This window comes from Phalacrocorax carbo, chromosome 7 (assembly GCF_963921805.1).
Source record: "Phalacrocorax carbo chromosome 7, bPhaCar2.1, whole genome shotgun sequence".
Classification (NCBI taxonomy): Eukaryota; Metazoa; Chordata; class Aves; order Suliformes; family Phalacrocoracidae; genus Phalacrocorax; species Phalacrocorax carbo.
In genome coordinates, this window is record NC_087519.1 from 26298659 (window position 1) to 26321323 (window position 22665).

General features: G+C 49.1%; 1 protein-coding gene across 11 annotated transcripts; it reads right to left on the reverse strand.

The window, feature by feature from the left end:
* Positions 1–4949: 4949 nt before the first annotated feature.
* DZIP1L (DAZ interacting zinc finger protein 1 like) lies at positions 4950–22201 on the reverse strand. 11 transcript variants are annotated; one of them, XM_064457125.1, is made up of 15 exons: positions 22097–22201; positions 17804–18337; positions 16135–16219; positions 15110–15234; positions 14572–14730; positions 14202–14339; positions 12939–13079; positions 12414–12444; positions 11547–11591; positions 10968–11104; positions 9620–9812; positions 9040–9244; positions 8119–8270; positions 7161–7300; positions 4950–6379 (listed from the first exon to the last, which is right to left on the reverse strand). In XM_064457125.1, the coding sequence occupies exons 2-15, from the start codon at positions 18296–18298 to the stop codon at positions 6236–6238; spliced, it is 2190 nt and encodes a 729-aa protein (XP_064313195.1). In that variant the 5' UTR covers positions 18299–18337; positions 22097–22201; the 3' UTR covers positions 4950–6235. The 11 variants fall into 11 exon arrangements, 10 of the variants coding, with proteins under 10 accessions (XP_064313195.1, XP_064313196.1, XP_064313194.1 ...); XM_064457126.1 differs by lacking the exon at positions 22097–22201 and adding an exon at positions 21599–21669; XM_064457124.1 differs by lacking the exon at positions 22097–22201 and adding an exon at positions 18923–19119 and having other exon boundaries at positions 12942–13079.
* Positions 22202–22665: the final 464 nt, after the last annotated feature.

The window sequence follows — 22665 nt, forward strand, 5'->3', positions numbered from 1 at the left end:
CCCTGGGCTTGCTGACGAATACAGTTCCACGAGTGGGTCTTTTGGGGCTTGAGGCCACTTTCGACAGTCCAGCAGCTAGTTTAACTCTCAAGGTAGCAATTAAACTCTTCTAAATACTTCATTGTTCTTAGGAGGGCAGAAAAATTGCTGGTATGCTCTCACTCCTGCCAGCCTCCACTGGAAAGGGGCTGAAAAGCATGGGAATGTTTAATTTAGATAGGAAATGCATAATTGGTGATTAGGTGAAGGTACACAGGGTAATGAAAAATACAGAAAAACACCCGGAAAAAATTGAAATAAAAGTTTCTGACTGCAGTAGAACAAAAAAAGGCACACACAGAAAATCACAAGGAAGGACCTTTGAAAGTTTCATTTTCTTTTTATACAGCACAAATACTCTGACAAACTCACCAAGCCAGCCATCTCTCAGTTTCACTTTGATGTGTGCTAGCATGTATTGCTGGCAGGATTGCTGGCAGGAGCATTATAGAGAGTGGCAGAGAGCTGAGACAGAGCTGTATCCAGGAATTCCTGTCCTCAGTAGATTTCTAATCTTCCAACATTGGTTTTCATTTCCTTACCTTGGCTGAAAACTTGCAGTATTAAAAATTTTAATGCAGTGAACTTTACTGAAAAAAAATCAAATTCTGAAGCAAAGAATCATTTATTTATAAACCTGTTTGCTGTGTAACAACCCCTGATATTATGGCTGTTCCTCTCTTTTTCTGGCCATAATGGACCTTGTCTCTTAGTGGGCTCCATCATGAGTGGTGAGAATCATGCATCAGAGGAATGACAGGGTGGGGAGAATCAGCATCCACAGCTATGGAGCTGCGGTTCCTGCTGCAGACAGCACTTGGTGTTTCCCTGTCTTGGGGCATGGACCCAAATATCTCCTTTTGAGCTGTACTGATCTGTAACCTGAAAGCCCTGAAGCTGAAACCACCTGCTTAGGGAAAGCTCTCGGTCTTAGCTGTGAACAAAGTTCCTATTTCCAGGCTTTCCTGTGCAACCCACTGACTAAAAAAAAAAAAAAAAAAGAGGATACCGTAATTATTTCTTGGACTTTAAGAAAAAAGCAAAATCCAAAAGCCCTTTCAGGATGACCTAGCATTGTCTTGGTCATCCAAGACAGCTCATTGTATCCCAGGCAGCTCATTGTATCCCAGTGCCGCTGTGTCCCAACATCCACATGCGAAGGACACAAAACCCTGTGCCACGTCCACAGTCCATGGTGCTAAACACCAGCTGCATGGGGAGGAGGGACACCCAGTCCATATGCTGCCTGGGGAGTGCCCCGCGGCCACCTGCCCAAACCTCAGTGTCTGCACCCCATGCTGTGCATGGGTCCCAAGCACTGTAGGGAGGCACTTTCCTGAAAGGGTGTGAATTTGGGCGCTGAACCTGGCTCTACATTCAAAACTGAACTGCTCAAAGGACCAATACCCTGTGCTCAGCCAGTCATCCCACAGGCAAAAACTTGGGAGGGTATGGTGCTGTACCGAGGCATGCAGAGCAAAGCCCTCACCATCCTGCCTTGCTGCCTGGCTGCGGTTTGGGAGCAGCAGTTTAATATTTGCTGCGCTGACCTGGGCTTGCTGGTTTGACCAATTGCACAGCAACAAGGAAGTTTGTGCCTTTGTAAGTCTTTGGTTGCGTAAAGCCTGGAAGTAACTGGAGTTCAGATGCTGCAGATCTCTTGGCCTCGTGAATAAATCCAGTGTTTTCTCCTGGCATTGTTACTGGTGAGGGAAAGAAGACCCCGTGATGATTATTTTGCCTTTATTGGCAATAAACTGCAGGGCAAAGGATGCATTTGGGAGCACTTGCAGAGCCAAGGGGGATGAGTCAGGGAAATGGTGATTGACGAAGTGTGTGTAGATGTGCACCCACACTCAGAAATGGTTTTGTTTCCATAAATTTGATCGTCCTCTGAAAAATGCGCATCCTGTTTCAGAGAAGCTAATTAAATATAGGCTTGTCTAGTAAAGCAAACACTGAAAAGGCTGTGTGTATTATCTGCCAGCAGAGCTCTATATAGGTTCCTTCTGAGCTTCTGCAACATTTGTAAGTATATGAGAGCACGGCAGATTTGCATGGTCTTTGACCACGGGGAGCAAAGGGAAGCTATATCTGAAGCTACAAATTGGACTATGAGATAAGAACTCTCCTGAAATCTATATGCAATTAAAAGCCCAATCTTCCTTCCTATAGTGACAAGGTTATTGCTTTTATATAGCTGAACAGAGATGAATGAGCCTACGGATTAATAGCACTAAGATTTATGACACTGTGCTTGCCCCAAATATTATGGGAGAATAACTCTCTGGGTGAGATATTCCAGCTGAATAAATTTGACAGGATTTTTCTTTTCCTTTATTTTTTTTCAGCTTGGTATTATTTGGGAGAGTGGTGTTGCATTCAGAGTTCGTTAGTGCTGTGGTTCGATTATCTACTAATTGTCCCACACATATTATAAAAGTATTACTAATAAATGGAGTCCCACAAAGACAAATGTCATTTAAAAAAACAAAACACATTTTAAAAAGTATGAGACCCCAATGGCATTAAACTCCTGGCAAGGGCCTGACCAGCGATTTCTGTATAGTTGTGCTGCTTTGCACCCATGGGGAGGGGGTCATGCCTATGCCTCGCTGATGTCCTAAAACGGTATGGGTCTGTTACAGTGCCTGCAAGCTAGAAGCTGGTTTTGCAGACATCAGCTGGGAAAGTGTTTGTAAAACCAGCATCAGGTTTCTCTTTGACCCTTCACTTTGCCGTGGCAGTGCGAAAGTCCCTTTTTCAGAGGGAAACCCTGGTTTGCATGGTTTGTCCTTCATTAAATTGGCTGGTTCTTTATGTTGCTGGCTCTGAACTTGTTTTGCTGTTACCAAAGACTCCAGAGAGGACGAAGACAAAACTTCTGGTAGGAGAAACAAGGTTTCAGCAATTGTTGAAGATAATGGAAAACTCTCCGTGCTGTGCTAAACTGAAGATAAGGTTGAAAAATTACCGTGAGGAAAATAAAAACCTGCAGGAATTTAAGGGGAGCAGTGTGGGTATGGGAGGGATGGGGTTACATGTCCAGGCAGAGGATGTAGGTCAGGGCAGAGGGGTGAGGACTGGGCTGCTTGCACTGGAGGAGAGGTAAAACCATGGCAAGAGTCATGCTGAGGAAAAAGCATGGGTACTGCACAGGACCTGGTCCTCCAAATCATGCCATGATGCTAAGGTTGCATCTTCCATCATTTAACAAAACTGCAGGTTTTTTTAGCATATCAGGAAAAGCCTTTGTGTGTTAAGCAGCATGGACTGGCATATGTGCTCCAGCCCATGGACCGAGCCTGCTCTGCCACCCTCTCCACCACCTGCAAGCAAGCAGCAGGCTGGCGTTGCACAACCACAGTGTGCCGGTGGGCAGGATTTGACCTGAGGAGCAGGTGCCAAGGTTTGAGGGGGAGGAGAGATGCAACCTCAGGCTCTGAGACATGCTGGCAGTGTGAAGGCAGGATGCCTGTGGTTTGTACAGATCATCTCTGCCTGCAGCAGCCTCCCTGTTGCTTTCACTGCTAACAAAGTCACAGCATTGCATCTTTGCAGGGTGAAGGAAATGAATTTTGGAGGCGACTCTTGTTCCATTGTTGTTCTCCTGCGGAAGAAGCCAAATTTGTTTCCTTAATGCAGTCACAAAGAAATCTTTGTGCGAAGAAAATATCAGGACACCTGTCTGCCTATTTAACCTCAGCTGAAAGCAGGAGCCCGTGCTTGCACTTCTGACTTTCTTTTCCGCTGTGTGCTTTCTGCTGGCTTTGGTTTGTTTTGCTTTGTTTTGCATTCCCCTGGCTGCAGTAATCTGCCTGCTCAGGGAGCATCTCTGCTGCTTTCTGCTGATTTGGCATCTTGCGGCACAGCACGAGCGCTCGGCAGTGCCAATGGGCACGAGACTCATGCCAGGTACCCGGCAATGTGTCCTGATTTGGTGTCATCAGGAAAAGGACAGTACTCTAAAAAGGGGTACATGAGCAGTTGCTTTATCTGGGGAAGGAGCCCATAAAACAACTGGGGGAAAAAAAAAGAGTAAAATTTCTTTTCTGGACAAGACACACTGATAGAGTTTATACTGTTGGAGTTGCTTCTTCCTCTCCTCTTCCCTCTTCTGGAGACAGACATTATCACCTGTGATAACCCAAGGTGAATCTTCATGGTTCTTCCATGCCCATTGGGCATCCTCTGCCATGTGGCTCGCTGCAGCTTGCAGCACGCAGAGAACAACTTCCCATGGAACATGCTGGCTCAGTATGTCCAGTCTGAAATAAAAATTATTTGTCTGTATCTATATTTATTTGTCAGAGTGTCACCTTTCTCATAGCACAAGGCTGTCAGCTATTTTTGGAGTTTCCCAAACTTAGGAGAAGTTCTTCCCTCACCTTTCTGGCACCATCTAGACTTGGTGTTGAGTGCATAAAGCTCACTGCAACGGCTCAGAAACGCCTCAGGCATGAAAACTGCTTGTAAAACGAATATGAGAGTGATTCTTGCACTTTTCAGCAGGTCAATATGTACAGGAGCAGCAAGAGCAGCCAGACCTGGGGCTGCCAGGGTTTGGTCAGCAGTTGGCAGGACAGGTGTGATCTAGATTTTAGTGCCAGGCAGGGTGCCTGCCTTGACACCAAGCTTGCCATGTAGTCAAGGGGAAACAGCTTCTGCTTTCTGCCCTTTTCCTACCTTTTTGCTCTTTTGAGCAGAAATTTATTTTGCCCATTGGTTTTGGACTGTGGCAGCACCGGAGTCCAGCCCAGGGCTGCTGTATGGCAGGCAGCGAGGACAGAGGTGCATGAACCAGGACAAGTTTCCTATCACCCCTCTCACAGTGAATGCTCTCTGCTACCTCCACCTGTAATTTCATATAGATAAAAAGCTAATTTCCTTTTCCTGGTTACCAATACCAGTACTGTGAAAGGGGTGGAAACATCCCTTCCTTTAATGTATTAAAAGCAGTGTTATGATCAACGCTCACCAAAAAGAACAACAGCTATTAAGCAGGTAGTAACATATCTGGCAATAGTACTGTAAGCAATGAATAACACAAGCAGGTACAGTTCTTAAACTCGAACGATTAAAATGGAAAAAATACTTTTCAGGTCTGCAGCTGCGGAGCCACAGTGTATGGATGGGTGTAAGCGCACTGGTAAATGTGAACATGCTGGGGGACATGGGGATTTACCGAATATGTGGAGCTTCCTGCATGTTTGTGAACAGTTATCTGGAAGGCACTGCTGCTGTTCAGTGAAATTAAATTAACTCACCCTGTTCTGCTCAGTACTTGGTTAGGCTTGCTGCTCCTTAGCATTAAAACCCACATGCAAATGTTCGAAATAGGGAATGGTAGAAGTCTGACCCAGCAGTGGAGTGGGATGGAAAAGAGAAGAGAAATTGAGAAGTGCCAGTTTTTCCTGTTGCATTTTCAAAAATTTCGTACTTTTAAGGATCAAGATCATAAATGCAGTGCTACAAATGTACAAAATTCAGAGAGAATTAGGAAAATGAACTTAATTTACAGAGGTGAGCATTATCAGTGGAGTCAGGCTTATGTGGTTATGTTTACAGTGCAAAAAGTCATCCTTTGGGTTGGAGTTTCCATTGATCCAAGAAGAAAAGGAGGGAGGGGACAGCAGCTGTGGCTTGTTACTCTGTCCAAGTGCATTCAGGCCAGGTTCATCCTAGTGCAGAAAATGAGACCTTTTCCATCGCCCTTTGGAACACCAGCAGAGAGAGACACAACAACAAGAAAAGCTTCTTTCTCCCCTCCCTGACTCTGTTTTCTGAACAGCTTAAAGAATAAAAAAACCACACACAAGTGCTGCGTTGTGTCCAGCATGGACAGTTAGCCCCAGCCTGTGGGACGCAAAGTCCAGGGAGAGCTCTGGGGCTTCAAAAGCTCTTGGCACCACTGGACACTGTGTTATTGCTCATGTGCATGATGAAGGGAGAGCAGAAATCACTCCTTTTCAGACCACGCAGCTTTTATCCTCCTTGGTGCGATCCGCAGCGGCTGGCCAGGGAGGACCTAACCCTCACTGTGCTGTCTGGGAAAGCCCTAATATTGGGGTCTTTCCAAAAAGAGGGGCAGCAGGAGACCAGGAGCAGCCCTAGGGAGGCTGAAGAAGAACTGCTGCCCGTTTCTGGTCTTGTGGCACCATCCAGTGGTTGCTGGCAGAGGACTCCCACTTCCCTGTCACCACCACATGCCCCCTTGCAGCCTGGCTCCCCAGGACCCTGGGCATTGAGGTGGCCCCTGAGCATCAGCAGTGACCGATGCCGGCAGCTCGGCCGGGTCCTCCAGGGAAGAGGTCTCCAGCTCACTGCTGTCACCTGCAAACTGGAGAAAGCACAGACAGGGTGAGGGGGAGCAGACCCACACCCCACATTTGCACCCTGTGCTTCCCAGCTACAAATCAGCAGGGATTTCTTCTCTATCAGGCTGATGCAAAAATTAGAGCAAAGCGGCCCAAACATGGCTGCATTGGGATGCCACACAGGACACCCTTTCTCTACTTCCATGGTTTGCAAATTGTCCCATTAAAAAAACCTTTGCCAGACGAAGGCCCAGAATTTCATTGGCGTTGCAATAAGAAAAAAAACCTGCCCAGTATTTGTGCCAGGTCTTCCTTGGGTACAATCCTTTTGAACTTTTTTTTTTTCTAAAAAAGCAATTTGATTTTGACACTGCTACCACTTTAATTACATCAGTTGTCCTCCATAGATTGAGGTTATGTTTAAGTCCTGTTTTAGTAATTTAATAATTCTGCCATTGCATCATTCCAATTTTCTCTGGGTTTGTTCCACAGACCTTTTCTCCATTCGAGTCTCTGGTGCTTAGGGTTTTGCTCCCAATTGCATGAATACTGATTTTTTTTCTTTTTTTCTTTTCCCAAAGAGCGTGAATGGACAAACATTAGGGGAAGGACAGACGACTGTAACTGGATGGAGGGGCCAAGGGCCAAGTCTCTGCTTGCTCTAAGTCTGAACCCCCTGCGCACAGACTATGGCCTGTGGCACTCTGATGGGTAGGAGCTGAGAAGAGGGTTTGACATGCCTTTTTATTTTTAAATGGAAATTATGTCAGAGAACATCCTGGTGGCCACAGTTGCATGACATACCTGGAGTTTCTTGGTAGGCTGGCTGGTTTTGGGCAATGCTGAGCTCAGGGCTGGGAAGGGTTTCACCCCATCAGCCAGTCTTCGTGCTACTGCATCCAGGCATCTCTCCGAAATCCTCACCATCATGGATGGGGCTGTCCCTGTGCAGGGAAGAGCAGGTTAAAAGGGGAGTCCCAGGGTATGGTGATGGCACAGCTCGGTAGGAAGGGAGGGGAATACCAGCCACTTCAGGGTAAGTTGGTTTCTGAATAGCTTAAACTCACTAGTGCTGTCTGGATCCATCCCAGTGGACCTGTTTCAGGAAGCAAATATTTTGCACATAGGATAAAGCACAGGGGTTTCCCTCCCAGAGCAAGCACTGGGTGGGTGACGCTCCCATGCATGCAAGGATGCTGGAAGAAACCTCCATCTGCACATGCAGCCTGGGCTAGTGGTGTGCGGCAGAGCACCAACAGCTCTGTTTTGGCCTGGGGTACACCAAAGCCACACACAAGGAATACCTACTGCTGTTTGCAGCTAATGCATAGGCAAGACATGCCTCCAACTGCCCCCCCAACTCTCCAAGGGGCCCAGAAGCAGTCCCCGCCTTGTTCCCTGACATATGGTTCACATTGGGTTTTATAGCTGACAGTTAAAACAAGCTTTCCTCCTTGTGTTTGACAGCCCTTCTGTCAGGTTCCCTGCATCCCCTAGATAGTCTGGTTTACCTCTGTGCAAAGAAACAGCATAGGGTTTATTGGGGCCTAGGCAAATACCCTGGCAGGGACAGGCAAGCACATTGCAGATGGTTAAAGCCACTGGTGCCCCGTTGCCCAGCTAGGTATGGAGGATGGTGGGGTAAGACTTGGCCCACTTCAGCCCAAGGACGTAGATGACACAGCATCACTGATGGTGCTAACCAGGACTGTTCCCACCACCTCGCTGACCCACAGCAGCTGCTTACAAGAACAGGCAGTACCTGAACCAGTTGTTTCCTCCAGCGAGTCCAGGTCCCAACCATCTGGGTCAGTCTCATTCCCTGGCACCACTGCAGAGAGCGCTGGCTCTTGCTGAGAGCTGAGCCTCAAAGGGGATGGGGCAGGCTTCTTCCCTCCCAACTTTGCTTCTGAACTGGTGCACAGAGACATAGGTTGGGCATGGGGTTGCTCTGGTGTCCCCCTTTCCCACTCTTGCCGCAGATGCAGGGAAGCCCTGCAATGCTCTGCGCTGCGACCTGACCCTGAGCGGGGCAGCCCATGGAAAAGCTCTGTGTTGGCCAACGACAAGTCCATCACACCCACTGACTGCAAACACTTTCCTGCTGGCATCTCTAACAAATACTCACACCCATACCTTGCCTTGCATTTGGAAATTGCTTTGCTTGACTTTAAAACATAGATCTGGCCTTTTCTCGCTCCTGGAACAAACAAGTCACAGATGAGCTGCTCTTCCTCTCTGCTGCCATCTCGCACCCTCTCTATGATGTTTCTTCTCTGCATGGTCTGCACAGTTTTTCCAAGCTTTTATTTGACATCTTTACTACTTTTGCTCCAATACCCCAAGAGAATTATTTCATCCCCTTGCAGATGTCCTGGGAGGGGAAGAAGGAGCTGAAGGCTAGTGGGAAATGCCCCATGTTTGTCTCCAGCACCACATGGTGGGTACAAGTCCTTATATCTGATTTTGCTGAGTTGTTTGAGGTGGCCTGTATGGGCAGGGAGACCCCAAGAAGCTTGTTTTCCAAACAAACCCCTCTGGGCTACCACATCACCCACCACTTGGCAGTTTCCAAAGGTGCTGGTGTTTGGGCACCACTCAGCATACTTGGGACCAGGTTGTGGCCGAGGGTCACAGGCACTGCCCACCTGCCTGGAGAATGAAAGGAGGCAATAGGACTCACCTCCGCTGTGGGACAAGCCCTCGGTGGGTTCTGCTGGCTTTGGAGGTCTGCAGGATGCCCCAGGGAGTCCTTGGGGAGCTGCGGGTGGAACAGGCTTTTCTCCAAGGAGCAGGCTGGGGGATTGCTGAGGCTTCAGGCTGTACTACAGCTGGTGTTGTCATGGGCTGTGACCCACAAAGGGACCTGGGGCTCTTTGGGCTTTGAGCTGGAAGGCAATATTGAGAGCAAGGAGAATCACCACTCATGTCCTGGTAGTCCTGTGGGCTGCCCTTGGGGGAGCCATGCAGCCCAGCCAACACGGGGTTGTGTAGAAGGGGGGGAAAGGGATTTTCAAGCACTGCCAAACCTGTATTTCACTCTGCTGGAACTTTTGGGGACATCTGATATTTTTTCTTATATATGTCAGGCCAGCCCATGTGAGGTCAATATGCAGAGAGCAACTGCATCACCCTAAATGCCCTTTCCTGCCCTTTCTTTGTCTCATTGTCTCACTGGGTAAGGGAATGGCATCCTGTGGCCATCAGTGGGTGGCCACAGGTCCCCACAGTTGGTATGTAGAGAAGACAGGAGGTCACTTCACCTGGGATGATGGAGACCTGTCGAGGCAAATTAGTGCTGGGCTTCTTGCATCGCCTGACTTTCTCCATGACCGCTTGGACCAACTCATCCCTCAGGTGGAGGAGGCAGGGAAATTTCTCAGCCTTCTGTTGCTGCTGAAGCCTGACCAGAGCCTGGAGGCTTCTGTACGTCCAAGTGGAGATCCCCTTCGCAACCTAAAGCAGAGGATGGCTGAGGGGCCTGACATTGTCCTCCCACAGTGCCAGGTAGTGAAACAAGCCCTCGGCAGCACTGATCATGTCTCAAGAGCATCCTGCAAGCTCCAAGCCCTGTCCGAACCTCAAGGAAGCTCTCACCAGCCCTGACACCTATCATTTCCCCAGCATAATGTATCCCATGCAGACAGCCAGGCTTCAGTCATCGTTTGCAAAGCCCTCATCTGATTTGGTATCTGACCACTGAAGTGTAAATTTCAGCTATTTGGGGCAATTTCTAGGCTACAGGGTAAGTGCAGCATTTTCTCTTAGGAGGTATTTACAACTTGAGCCGGTTTTGCAACCATGAATGTCCTGGGCTTGTAGGGATTCAAAGTAATGAGAAGTGAAGGGTGAAGGGGGATGCATTCCTGTGGGTCTGGCTTTGGGCACCTCTGCTGCTTTTGACACCACCTCAGTGTTCCCGAATAACATGCCAGGAAAAGGGGGGACATACCAGGGCTCCAGCCTACGTGAAATGAAGCCAGGAGTGCCCCTTACAAGCACCTCCAGGAAACAATCACATGAGAAGTGCTTTCTCTTTGTGCCTTTGTGCCCTGAAACAAACGCTGCCTTGCTCAGAAACACAGGTCGATGGAGCAACGTGGGTCCCCAGCAGCTGTGCCTGCTGCCTGCCTGCTCACTGCCCTTGCAGCAGCTCTGCAAGGTGCTAGGTGGTGGTGTTGCATTGCTGGGAGCTCGGGAAGACTTGTAGGAGGTACTACTTAATATGCTTGGCATAAAAAGGAATTGGACGGTGAAAGTCCCCTTGAAATCCCCGTGACAGGGGCTGCTGTGCCCTCAAACACCCTCCTTTCCTAGAAGAGAGGGAGCCCTGGGTAATTTACCATATGAAAGGCTGCTTGGGAGAAAGATTTGCTGGAGATATATTAATAACCAACCTCAGAGATGAGAGCACAGCAGTTTATTCCCTGTGCTACTGTGTGATTCTGCCCCCACCTTCCCATTTGCCTCTCAGGGTGTGATTGATCCAGACAGGGCTTTTTTTTACTGCCTGTTAGTGTTTCAGTTGTTCCTCCCCGCAAAAAAAATCTGTGTCCCATCACCGGCTCAGGGCTGGCACTGTAAATGCTGGCACTGAAAGGGCAGACTTACCCTCTTGACCCCCATGCTCTCCAGCTTTTCCTCCAGCACTTCCTCCAGGATGATGCGGAACTGCTTCAGGAGGTTTGGGTTTCTCCACAGGGCTTCCAGCAGCCTCTGCTTCCCACCCAGGGCAGCCTCTTCCCTGTCTGGAGTAAAGGCGGGTACTGGTACCAGCACAGTGACACATGGTCTGTGGCCTGGGGAGTGGGCTGGTGGGTCTCTCCTCCTCTTCGGGGACATTGGTCCCACCAGTTCCAGAGCAAGCAACAGGTTGCTTTCATCAGACTACATCCCTCTACAAAGGGGCAACTTCCTCCTCTAATTTGATTAATTCCTGACCACAACCCACAGCCCAGCAGCTGCCCAGGACAGCTTTCCCAGGTAGGCAGCAGGGCTGGTCATGGTGCTGTCACCCTCTGCAGAGCTGAGAGGGGACCAGAGACCTCATCCCCTCTGCCCCCAGCCCACCACCTCATCACCACTGGCTTTGCCCAGCACTCCCTTGTCTTCACTACCAACACCCCAAGCCAAACTTCAGCTTCATCCTGGTGCTCCCAGGATAGGGGTGGTCCCAGCTCCAGTACGCACCTGCTGACTCTTCATCAGCCACCACTTTGGTCACCTCCCGGGTCACTGCAGGGAAGAAAGGAGCCTGTGAGGGTCAAAGGGGAGCCAAGATCCCAGCACAGAAGCAAGCGCTGATTATCACCTGGTTTTCTTATATGGAAAGTATGGACACACTGTCCATTTGGGGATTAAAGGCTGGCCCAGGTCCGGCACCAGCCCTTGAAGAACATCCCCAAGGGAAGCCCTGGGGCATCTGCCTGCCAAAGCCACCGGCTGGAGGCTGTCAGTGGGCAAACAGCCCACTACCCATCGGGGCTGGGGTCAACGATGTACCCCTTGGGTATTTGCTAATAGCCATCCCTGGTTTATGGCCTTTTTTGTTTTCTGAGCAGCAGCACCTGGCTGGGTGTGTGGCTGTGCTGCAGGCTTTAAAGAGCTGAGAAGTCCCTGTTTTCTTACCCTGGCACCTGATTATAGAAAACCCAGGCTGTAAAGAAGAAACCACAGCATGCCTCAACTCCTTATTTTTATGCAAATAACCACTGGCATAATTTCGGAGGAGGCAAGGTCATCCATTTGCTGTGAGCACTTGATTGAAATCTCACTCCTTTGGGGTATGGCTACAATACAAAACCCTTCCAAGAGACAAGTTAGTTTTGTGCCAGCGACCAGAGCTGTGGTCTATGCCACTGCAGCAGATAGTCAAGGGACTGGAAGGGGTCCACTCAATGGCTTTGTGTGAGAGGACATACAGCCAGCTCCCAGGAGAGGACTCCATGGCACATTTTTGTAGAGGGAGACAGAGAAGACATTGTGGTCTTAAGGGCTGTTAGCTTTGAAAAATTTACCTAGATCCAAATTGATTCACTTTAAAAATGCAATCATTACCTTCAGGTTTGCTTGCAGAGAGCAGCTTGATCTGTAAAGAAATAGACTGGGCATCATTCAAATATCATTTCTTTGTCTATAATTTTGGGTAATTTTTATTATTAAATGCATTAAAAAAGGAACAGAAAATAGCAAGAGTCTAAAGTGGCCACATACACTCCCCAAGAGCTATTTCCCTTAAGCAGACCATACCTGTAAGGGGTCAGCTTAGGGGCTTTCCTTTCCATAACATGATCACTGGCACATCAGATGCCATCCTGTTATATCCATGTGCTATTCACAGAACGTGTTGTTCTGGTGATCAACACCCTAATGGGCATGGTTCGTGCTGTAACATATTCATGTTACACTTTGTGTTTAATAAGTGCAAAAAAGAGCAGAATGTAGCAAAGCATTACAGAATGGTCTTGAGATTAGGCTTAGTCTTAACTCAGCAAATATTAAATATTTTAAAGCTGCTTAGAGTTAAACATCTGCTTAAACCCTCGTGATGAACTAAGTCCTTTTTTTTTTATTTTTACTTGCCACCTTCTCCTGGGACTTTGACACTTGGGGCTGCTCTTTGAGATGGGTGCTGAGGGCATCCATCTGCTGATGGATGCAGTCCATAACCGCCCGCTGGTCCTGCGATGGGACAGCACGGAGTGTCTTCTTCTCTTTCTTCAACTGAGAGGGGCAAAAAAGGAACAAGAAGACTTGAACATGGTAAAAATGGGTTTGAAGCCACCTCTTGCCTTTGTCAGCAAGGGAAGCTCTCTGGATTTTTATTCATTATTGAGATGTCCTCCAAAAGGCAGATCTGGCCTTTGCAGAATATTTATGGCCAGCTTCAAAGTCTGCTGGTGACAAGCTCAAGTCTTCTCATTGGTTGTGACAGGACACAGCTTTTGTCACTGCATTTAATTTGTTCTTTCCCCTTGATATCCTAATAACTATACTCTGTTGTGCTGGGCTTTGAAGTCCAGCCAAGGTTCATTTTAAGTGCGTAGCCCCACTCTTTCTGGCTACCACTTACTAGGCTGATCTGTAGAGAAGGCATCCCTGGTTTCTCTGAAAAGACCTAACATCTCCGGGGTTTGAAGCTAAGATGAAGAAAAATCATAAGGAAAACATCCAGGCCTTTTCTGAGAGAGGTGCCTGGGAGCTGCCAAGGACATCTGGCACCAACCTGGACCTCCTGTGCCCGGTTCTCCCTCAGTGCCTGCCTCTGCTCTGCCCTCTGCCAAATTAAGCACACACGCATTTCCCTTCTCAGGTTGCAGGCTGGGAGCTTCTTGTGGGCATGGGCATCCAATCATTTTCATACACAGAGAAATTCAGCTTCCCTTTGGGTGCTGAAGGACAGTTGGCACCATAACAGCAGTACCACTCCCACCCCATGCCATGTTCAGAGGTACCATGCATGGTAAAGCCTTCTTCAGATGTTTTCAGATGTTGAGAAGGCAGCTGATTCATGGGTAAATAAATGACTTTTGTTTTTTTGGTACTTTAAATGCTTTTTTTCCTTGTAGTGAGTTTCTGCAGTGGTCCACTGAAGATGGGTTTCCCTGCAGCAAGCAGGGCTGACCTGGGATTGTGACATGCCCTCTGCACTCTCCAGGTCCCATTTCTGGACTCGGACTGTCAGTGCTCTACACCAGCAGGAGCCCATCACTACCTGAATCTGAGTGGAGACTGGGACTCCACGAAGCAGATGCATGCACTGGTGCATGGATGGGGTCCAACTCCATCCAAGTGCATTTCCTGGATGTGCAGTAGGAGTAAGGACAGAGATACTACACTGCTCACCTGCACTGCCATCCTCTCCCACTTGCCCTGCAGGTCTGCTTGGCTTGGTGTCTGGCCCCATGCCTCCTCAGTATCATCATTCTGCAGAGTCCCCAGGTTGGACACTGCTGCCTCTCTGGCCTGAAGCTCCTGCAGTTTCTGGAGTGGAGACAGGAAGGAGCTGTGTGTCCCACAGGAGGATCCACTTTCCTCCTGCGGACCCCAACCTTGGTCAGCCACCGCTTCCAACCCCAAAATGCTTGCATGCCACAGGAGCAAAGAAATGTGGACTCTTTAGGCCATGAGCCTGTGATACCACCTGGACCAGGTGAGGCAGTAGGCTTAGACATCCCCTCACCTGCCTCGAGGAGCACACAGGGTGCTTGCTCACCCTCTCCATGGCACTGCTCCTGCTGGCCATGTCCTTGAATGCTGTGAGGAAGAGCTGCCTCAGGCCATCTAACTCTTTATGCAACTTTGCCCTCTCCTCCTCTTTCCACCTTTCCAAATCTCTCCTGCCGTCTTCTTTCTGGCGAGCTCTCTCTGTTTCCTAAGTGGAGTGGAAAAATGGGGCAAGAGATGTCTTGGCTGCAGACCAGAAGCACCAAGAGCCAAGGCTTCTGCCCTGCTGCCAGTGGGACAAGCACCAACACTCTTATTACACCCATCACTGCTCAGAACATGACTGCACACCATGGGGAGGTCAAGGCAGCACAGCCTCCCGGGCAGGCATGCTTACACAGTCCTTTTTCCTTGGGACATTTCCCATGGGAATTTTGGGGGGCAAATTTTCCAAAGAGATAAACACAAGCCCCACCATAAAATATTTTTCAGTGCCTTTTTTACCTGTGCTTTAAAAACATCCTGCGTTTCATCACTTCTCCTCCCCTCACTTTTTCCAAACAGGCAGCTGTGCCCTTGCCCTGTACCTGCTCCCTGCGCAGCTTCTCCGCTTCTCTCTCTGCTTCCAGCCGCTGCTGCATCTCCCGCAGTTTTGCCTTCAGCTCCTCCACCTCATCCTCCATTTTCTCCACCTGCTTCATCTTCTGCCTCTCTGCAAAGCTCAAGGAAACAGAGGTGCTGTAAGCAAGGGTGTGATCTGCCAGCTCTTACTGGTATTTTGCTTTGCATGGGGGCAGAATCCTACTGAAGTACCAAGCAAAACCACTGCAGGGCTTCAGGGTGGAGAAGCAGGTAGCTGAGCTTCAGGAAAAACCATGACAAATGTGGCCATGTGGCCTCTGATTTTTTATTATTTCTTACTTATTTTTGTAAACACAGAGAGATTAGCGGCTTATGAAGCAGTGTGCCTCTGCACTGGGTTTGCTCTCCCAAGCAGCCAAGTGCCCTGCTTGGATGTTTCAGGTTGCACTAGGGAAGGTGCCCCTGGAGCAAAGCTCAACCTATTGCATTGCATCAGCCCTGGGCTGGGGTTTTGACCTACAAGCAAACAGTAAAAGTAGCTTTGTTAACTGCCAAGTTCTAGAGCTGGGTGCAGGCAAAGCTGTAATAAGGCTCTGTGGCTCTCACACAGCATGTTACACCTGCAGCTTTCAAAGCTTTTTGCAAAGGAGCATCAATTCCTTGCCAAAAAAAGGGTGTGCCAAAAAAAGTGTGCTCTCCCACTCTAGCAAAACACTCTCCTGAACTCTCCACTGTAGGTCCATCCCCACAGTCCCATGGAATCTCTGGGTGGAAAAGTTCCCTAGGGAAAATGAGTTGCAGAGCTGAGCTTTAAATGCTCATGCAGTGTCATATTTGGCCACATGTCCTACCTGTGCTTGAGGGAAAGGCAGTGAGCAGAGAGCATTCAGTAAATATTCACAGAAACACAGAAGAAATAAGTTGTAAGAAGCTGTCTTTAACCTCCTACGGCCACTCTCTGGTTTCCCGCTTCCATATACAATGGGGGAAATCATGCCTGCGAAAGCGAAGGGAGAAATTGAGTGCTCACCCGCCTTGGTGGCTTCTGTGTGCTGGCACTGCACATGGGCTTGCAGGAGGGAGTCATTCATGAAGGCTTTATCGCAGAGGTGGCACTAGAGAGGGGGAGAAAGTCAGCAGAGGGACTGGGATCTGCAGAAAAGGGCACTCCCCACGTCCCCTGCTTGGCAGACAAAGCTTTGCTGCTTTAAAGCAAAATGGGAAACCTCAAGAGATGTAGCTGTCATGTTGGAGGCACACAGATGGAGGGTATTAGGAGTTTCTTCTGTCTGAAGCCAAAGAAAAACCCCTTTATGGGTCAGAAGAAGGCTAATTAAGGTATTTTAGAGGTTTGGCATCTATCTATGGTATTCAGACCTGTTGCTTGCCAGTCGGCTTCACCTTTGCTATAGATCCCACATAATCTGCTAACTCTTAAGTCCAGAGAACAACTGAAGAGAATTGTGATAGTTACACCATAAAAATCTTTTTAAAACTGTTAAAATAAAAGGAAACTGTACACATGTATCGGAACTCCTCTGTAATCCTGATATAATGACGTATGAAAGACTTGTAAAAGCACAGATATACTAGTGGGAGTGTAGCTGAGTGCTGTGTGAACACAATGCTACTCACGATTCATTCTACTATGGCTATATTCCACAGCTTTCTAAACACCTCATCTGCAAGTGAGTTCAGATACTACACAAGATCGGGGTAATTGTCTGTGCTGAAAGACTCTTTCACCAGAAGCCCGAGGACCCGAGGTAACGGCAGGAGGATGTGCCAGTGGAGGCTTAGGTTGGATATTAGGAAAAGGTTCTTCACCCAGAGGGTGGTGGAGCACTGGAACAGGCTCCCCAGGGAGGCAGTCACAGCACCAAGCCTGGTGATATTCAAGAAGCATGTGGACAACACCCTCAGAGACATGGTGTGAATTTGGGGTTGTCCTGTGCAGGGACAGGAGTTGGACTCGATGATCCTTGCGGGTCCCTTCCAACTCAGGGCATTCTATGATTCTATATGATTCTATGATGAGTGATACTGCTCGGGGGGAAAAAATATGCTGCTTTCCCCAACAGAACAGTGCAATAAGGTGGCCAAAGCAGCACTGAGGTCCTGGTTATAACAGGGTCCTGCTCTGGCTCTGGAGAAAGGGAGAGCTGCACTTGCAGGGATCACTAGGCTGTATGAACCTACATCACCTGGTTTGGGTGGCTTTTACTCTCCAGGAATGAGTGGGTTGATTTGGTGATGGAGAAGCAGCAGAAAAAAAAGGGTCAGGCTTCCTGCTAAAAGGGTGGGAAAAGCTTGGTGGGAAGAAAAAGCAAAATCACCATCCACAGCATCCAGAAATCTTTCACTGTTCTGGAGGATGTTTAAAGTCTCCCTGGCATGAGGCATGCCCCAGGACACAGGGATCTCATGAGATCTCCCCAGCCAGCCCTCTACCGACCCCCTCTCCCACACTCTGTGCAGCTCTGACTATCTGTAGTTAACACAAAAAAAGAGAGCTTCCCTAGCAAGGACTTTGCAGTCTCCATGAAGGTGATGAACCAGCTTTCCCTAAGCAGCAGAGCTAGACAGCACCTTTTCTGGGGCCAAGGCATAACTGCAACAGGGCTACAAAGGCAGGATGCAGCAAAGAGCATCCTGCACAGGTCTGTGCTTTACACGCCTGACACCTTTTCACCACACACCTTGCAGTAGGCAATGGGGCCAGCTTGCAGGAGAAGCTGCTGCATGGCAATCATCTTCTTCCACCTCCTGCTCTCCTCCTTTGCTCCCCGGAGCTGTGCCACCTGCTCTGCTGCCTGCTGCTGTGTGCAAGCCAGCTCGGTGTGGGCAGCTTGCAGGTGCTGTGCGTGCATGGCCAGGCTGGTCCCCAGGTGCTCCTGGCAGTGCAGCAGGTACTCGATGCTCAGCTGGGCCATCCTGAGCACCTTCAGCAGGATGGGGTCTGCCGGCTGCCCGCAGTGGGGGCACCGTTCTGCATCCAGGTTGCAGAAGGTCACGCAGGCAATGTGCTCCTGGAGAGCAGCCACGTCCACCTCCCGGGCCACCCGCTCCACATCAATGGCGCTGAAGCGACGCCAGTCCACACCGACCCGGCGGGGCTGGAAGTAGAAGGGGGGGATGTCCACTGGGATGGTGAATCCTGGGGATGCCCCAGGCATCCCCACAGCCCCGGGCATGGGCTGGTGCAGTGGGTGGAGAAAAGGTTCAGAAAAGGGCTGGAAGGCAAAAGGGATGCAGAAAAGGTCAGAGTTTATATTTGGTGGCAGAATACAAAAAATCTTCCTTTTCCCTCCCCGTCCAGAACTCCTATGTACTGCTTTGCCAAATTCTGCAAAAAAAATTCTGCCAGTTTGCTCACTATCTGCTTTTGGTATGGGAGACTTGTAAAAGTGTGGGATTGCAATTCTTTCCAATAACCTGTTCTGCATGAATTTGTAAATCCTGAGTGTACCTGTTTTAGGGAGACAGAATTGGCCTGTTTTCAAACAATACATGGTAAACACTGGACACGCTTTAATATCACAACACTGCTGCCTTCTGTGCTGCCTTGCTCTGACCTAAACCCAGATCATTCCCAGAAGTTTTTGCTCATTTTCCTAGCTGTGTCCTAAACAGTAATTAAGCAATTGTATTTAAAATATATAGTTTTAAATCTCTGAAATAGACCTATATTTTTGCTAGTCTCTAGCTAGGGATTTGCTGCTGCCCTATGTGTTACGATTTCCCCTCTGCTACAATTACCTCCCACTTTTAAGATACTTCATTTTTAAAATAAAGCTCTTTCCCAAAAGGCCACTTACCATGTTTTTGGATGCGATGGGTTTACCGCATAGGCTGAGCCCCTGGCATGCGGGCCAGAGCAGCCAGAGCAGTGTCGGTGTGTTGCTGGGTGTGCTGTGTACAATGGTAACATGACTACTAGCGAGCCCATCACCCTGCACACACCTGTGCCTCCTGCACAGCCTGCAGCTACTTTTGTGCTCACCAGACAATGACAAACGGTGCCAGGCAACACAGGGAGATATTGAGCAACTGTAGGCATGGTGTGATAAAGCCAAGCTTTCCTAGGCATTCCTCTGCTAACTCAGAGGAAGAGAATGCAGTGGTTATCACTGCCTGTTTGCAGCAGAAAGAGTGCCAAAACCAGCTTTTTTGCTCTAATTTCAGTCCCCCAAATGTTGTTTGCAAGTGGGAGGCTCCAAGGCTCCCACTTGTGTTTCTTCAAAGCTCAGCCCCACCAGGCACACAGGGTGATGGTAGCATAGGCAGGGCAGAGCACGGGTAAGGGTCCGCCAGGCTAAGCCAGCCCTCCTGCATGTGGTGTTTTCCAACTTAGAGCCTGGAGGAAACATCTTTTGCACTGCCTGTATGTGTCCTGGGATAAAATGATCCTGTTCTCATCTTTTTTTGATGCTGGAGCAATCACAGGGTTTCCCAGGAGTTATCTAGGGTTGCACAGGGTGGAGCCTATTAATGCTGATACTGCAGCTAGTGACGTCTGCAAGCTGGTGAGCATTTTCCATCCCATGGGACTGTTTCTCCACCCTTACCCCAGGGTCTCCGTTACCTTCACTGTCAGGATTGCTTCATCTGCACGGTACTTCTTGTGTCCTTGCAAGGCTGGTTTGCTTTCAGTCCAGCTCAGCAGCACTCAGACCCATTGCAAACTCTGCAAAGTCCCCTCTTGTTCTCAGAGACAGAGGGTCTGCGCCTCCCCTGATAATAGCTGCCCTGTGTAAGTCCCTTTACTTTGTCTCTGCCTTTCTCTGGACTGCTTAGTCAGATCTTCAGGCACCTAAATATCTTTTGCCTGCAGTCCCATCTTCCACAGGGTCCTCTCCCTGTTGCATGTAAACTAGTGGTCAGCGACTGCTCTCAACCATCTGGATCAATCTGGGTGGCTCTTTTAATCACTTTTTAGCTCTCCATCAGTTTTACCTGACCCTCTCTTCTTTCTCACCCTTCTCTCTCTTATTCCACTGCCTCAGTACGGCAGGAGACAGGAAAGCCTTGATTCAGGGCTGCAGCTAACCTAGGAAGAGGTTGCACGCTGCTGCAGACAAGGCATGAAAGCCTCCAGAAATGGCTCTGGACCAGTGTGATATTGTAGTCAACTATAGTTTCCCTCTGGGGTTTAGCTTATTTTTTATCTTTTTTTGGTGCCTACCTAAAAACACCAGATCAGCAAGCCTCATCTCTTTCCAGGCTTGTACGGCCAGCAAAGATCCTTACTGTTGTTATTGCTGTTATATACATAGTTAGCAGCACTGCAATGTCAAACAACCCAATTCATTGTATCAGGCAAAGTGTAATCATATATACATGCATACATACATATACACATGTATGTATATACAGGTGTAAATATAACCCTGACTCGTAGCTGCATGTTATGTAGACCTGTTGGGTAATGGTGAGTGGTCCCTGCAGGTGAGGTTTTGTTGCATGAATTCACCACTCCTGAAGAGGAGAGGTTTGCAGGGACCACTAATTAAAATCCCCTAATGATCTACAACATACCGCAGGAGGTAGGCTGTCTTACATAACCTCGTTAATATTAACAAAGTTTTCATGGACCAAAGCCAGCCGTGTTTCGCCCAGCCGTCAACACTGACCTGCTGCTTAGCAGCGTGGCTGCGCTTGCCCCATCGCCTGCTTCAGGCGTGCCTGCGGGCACTGGAGCCTGCTGGGTTTTCACCTCCATTTTATACAAAATGAAATATATAAGGTTCCATTACAGTTCAACCGTGGCTTCAGCAGGCTGTTTGTACAGTAAAACCACAGCATTAGGCAACCTGGGAACCCAGCTCTGAAGATTTATTTCCTCTCTTCAGTTCTTACTTGCATTTGCCTAGGACAGATCCTCAGCTGGTGTAAAGCAGTAAAAGTATTTCGACTTCCATGCTGCAATGCAATGCAACACCAACAGATGCAATGGAGCTGCTGGCAAAAGCTGCCTTCATCACCCACGAGGGAAATGTTGATATTGCTTCCCTAGAGCTGAGATTTTGCCCACTGGGGGATGAAGACGTCAGCTTCAAGGGTGCAGGTCCATCGCAGAGGTAGCACCTGGTACCACCCAGCAGGGCTTATTGCTGAAGGCGGTCCCTGCACTATTTTGACTCCACTGTGCATAAACCAGCTTCACCAAAGTGCTGCTAGAGCTGGGTCTCAGAAAGCATTGTGGGCTTTCATTTTCCAGGCTGGCAGATGGTGTGTTTGCTGTCCCAGCTCATGGCTGCTGGGCCGGGTTGTTACATGGTCCTCTTCTTTGCAACCCTCAGCCTTTAGCAGGGAAATTTTCCTCGTTTCCTTCTCCTCCACCCTTCCCCACCACTACACTGGGGCCCTCCTCACCTTCCTGAACTTTTCAAAGGCTTCTTTGTTCTCTGCAATGTCTAAGGGTGCCCCAGGTGCCAGCATTCCTCTACTCCCCTGCTGATCTGAGAGCCTAGAAACTTTGGGAGATGCCTTACCCGAAAGTAGAGAGGTGTCAGGAGACCCAGACTCTGCTTATGACCTGCTTGAGCTGCCTCCCTACCTCCTCCGGACCCTTATGAAACACGGCGATCACCTCCCTCCCTTTCCTCTTGCCGAAATGTGATCTCCCGGGACTCGTGTGAAGCAGCAGCGGCTCGCTCAGGCGGCTGCAGGAGAGAGCCCCCACGCAGGACCTTTCGTGAGGTCAGCTGTGCTTGCTGCCATCAGCACTGCTTTGCTAAAAGTTCTGACAATAAACAACAGGCAGGAGAGAGAAGTGAGATGGGTTCGGACCTCATCTGCAGAGGAGCCGCTATGTAACACAGCAGAGCATTGGAAATGTTTCTCGCCTGAGCTCATCTGCAAAGGGAGCTCGAGCAGGCCAAGTCTCTGCCGTCCCCCAGCCCCATCCCTCCCTTCCAGGGACACAGCCATTGCCCAGAGAGGGGAGCCTGGAGAGTCAAGCCATGAGGCAGAAAGAGGCAAATACTCACTTGTTGCCAGAGACAGAGAGATGAACTGAAGAGGGTGGACAAGGATGGGAGCAGAGAGCAATGAACATGGGTAGTAAGAGGTGGCCAGGAAGAGCCAGGGGCTGTCCAAAGCCGTTTGGGAAACAGGGAGGACTTTCTGGGCTGTAACCTTACACTCCTCCCCTGCATCTCCTCAGCCCAGGAAAGCTGAAGTCGTGGAAAAAAAGCAGCTCATGATGCCATAGGCAGGCAAAACCCGCTGTAACAAAGAAGGGAGAAAAACTAAACCAGTGTGGATGGCACCGGGGCATGAAACTCATGAGCTTCACCCTGGGAAAGGGAACGGCAAATATTCCCCTACGCCACGTAGCTGCTCTGACAACCCGCAGCACTCGCCTTGGCACTGCCTGCCCTTGTACGGGTGCAGCTTGACTGACTTTAGAAGTTACTGGGGGGGGAACGCAGGGCTGGAAGGAGACTTGAACTCCATGTCTGAACACAGCACGAAGCACACGTAAACCCTGTACGCAGAGGGCTTTCTTCTCCCAATTAATCCCGCTGTGCTTTCTGGTTGCAGAATCCGGGCTGCT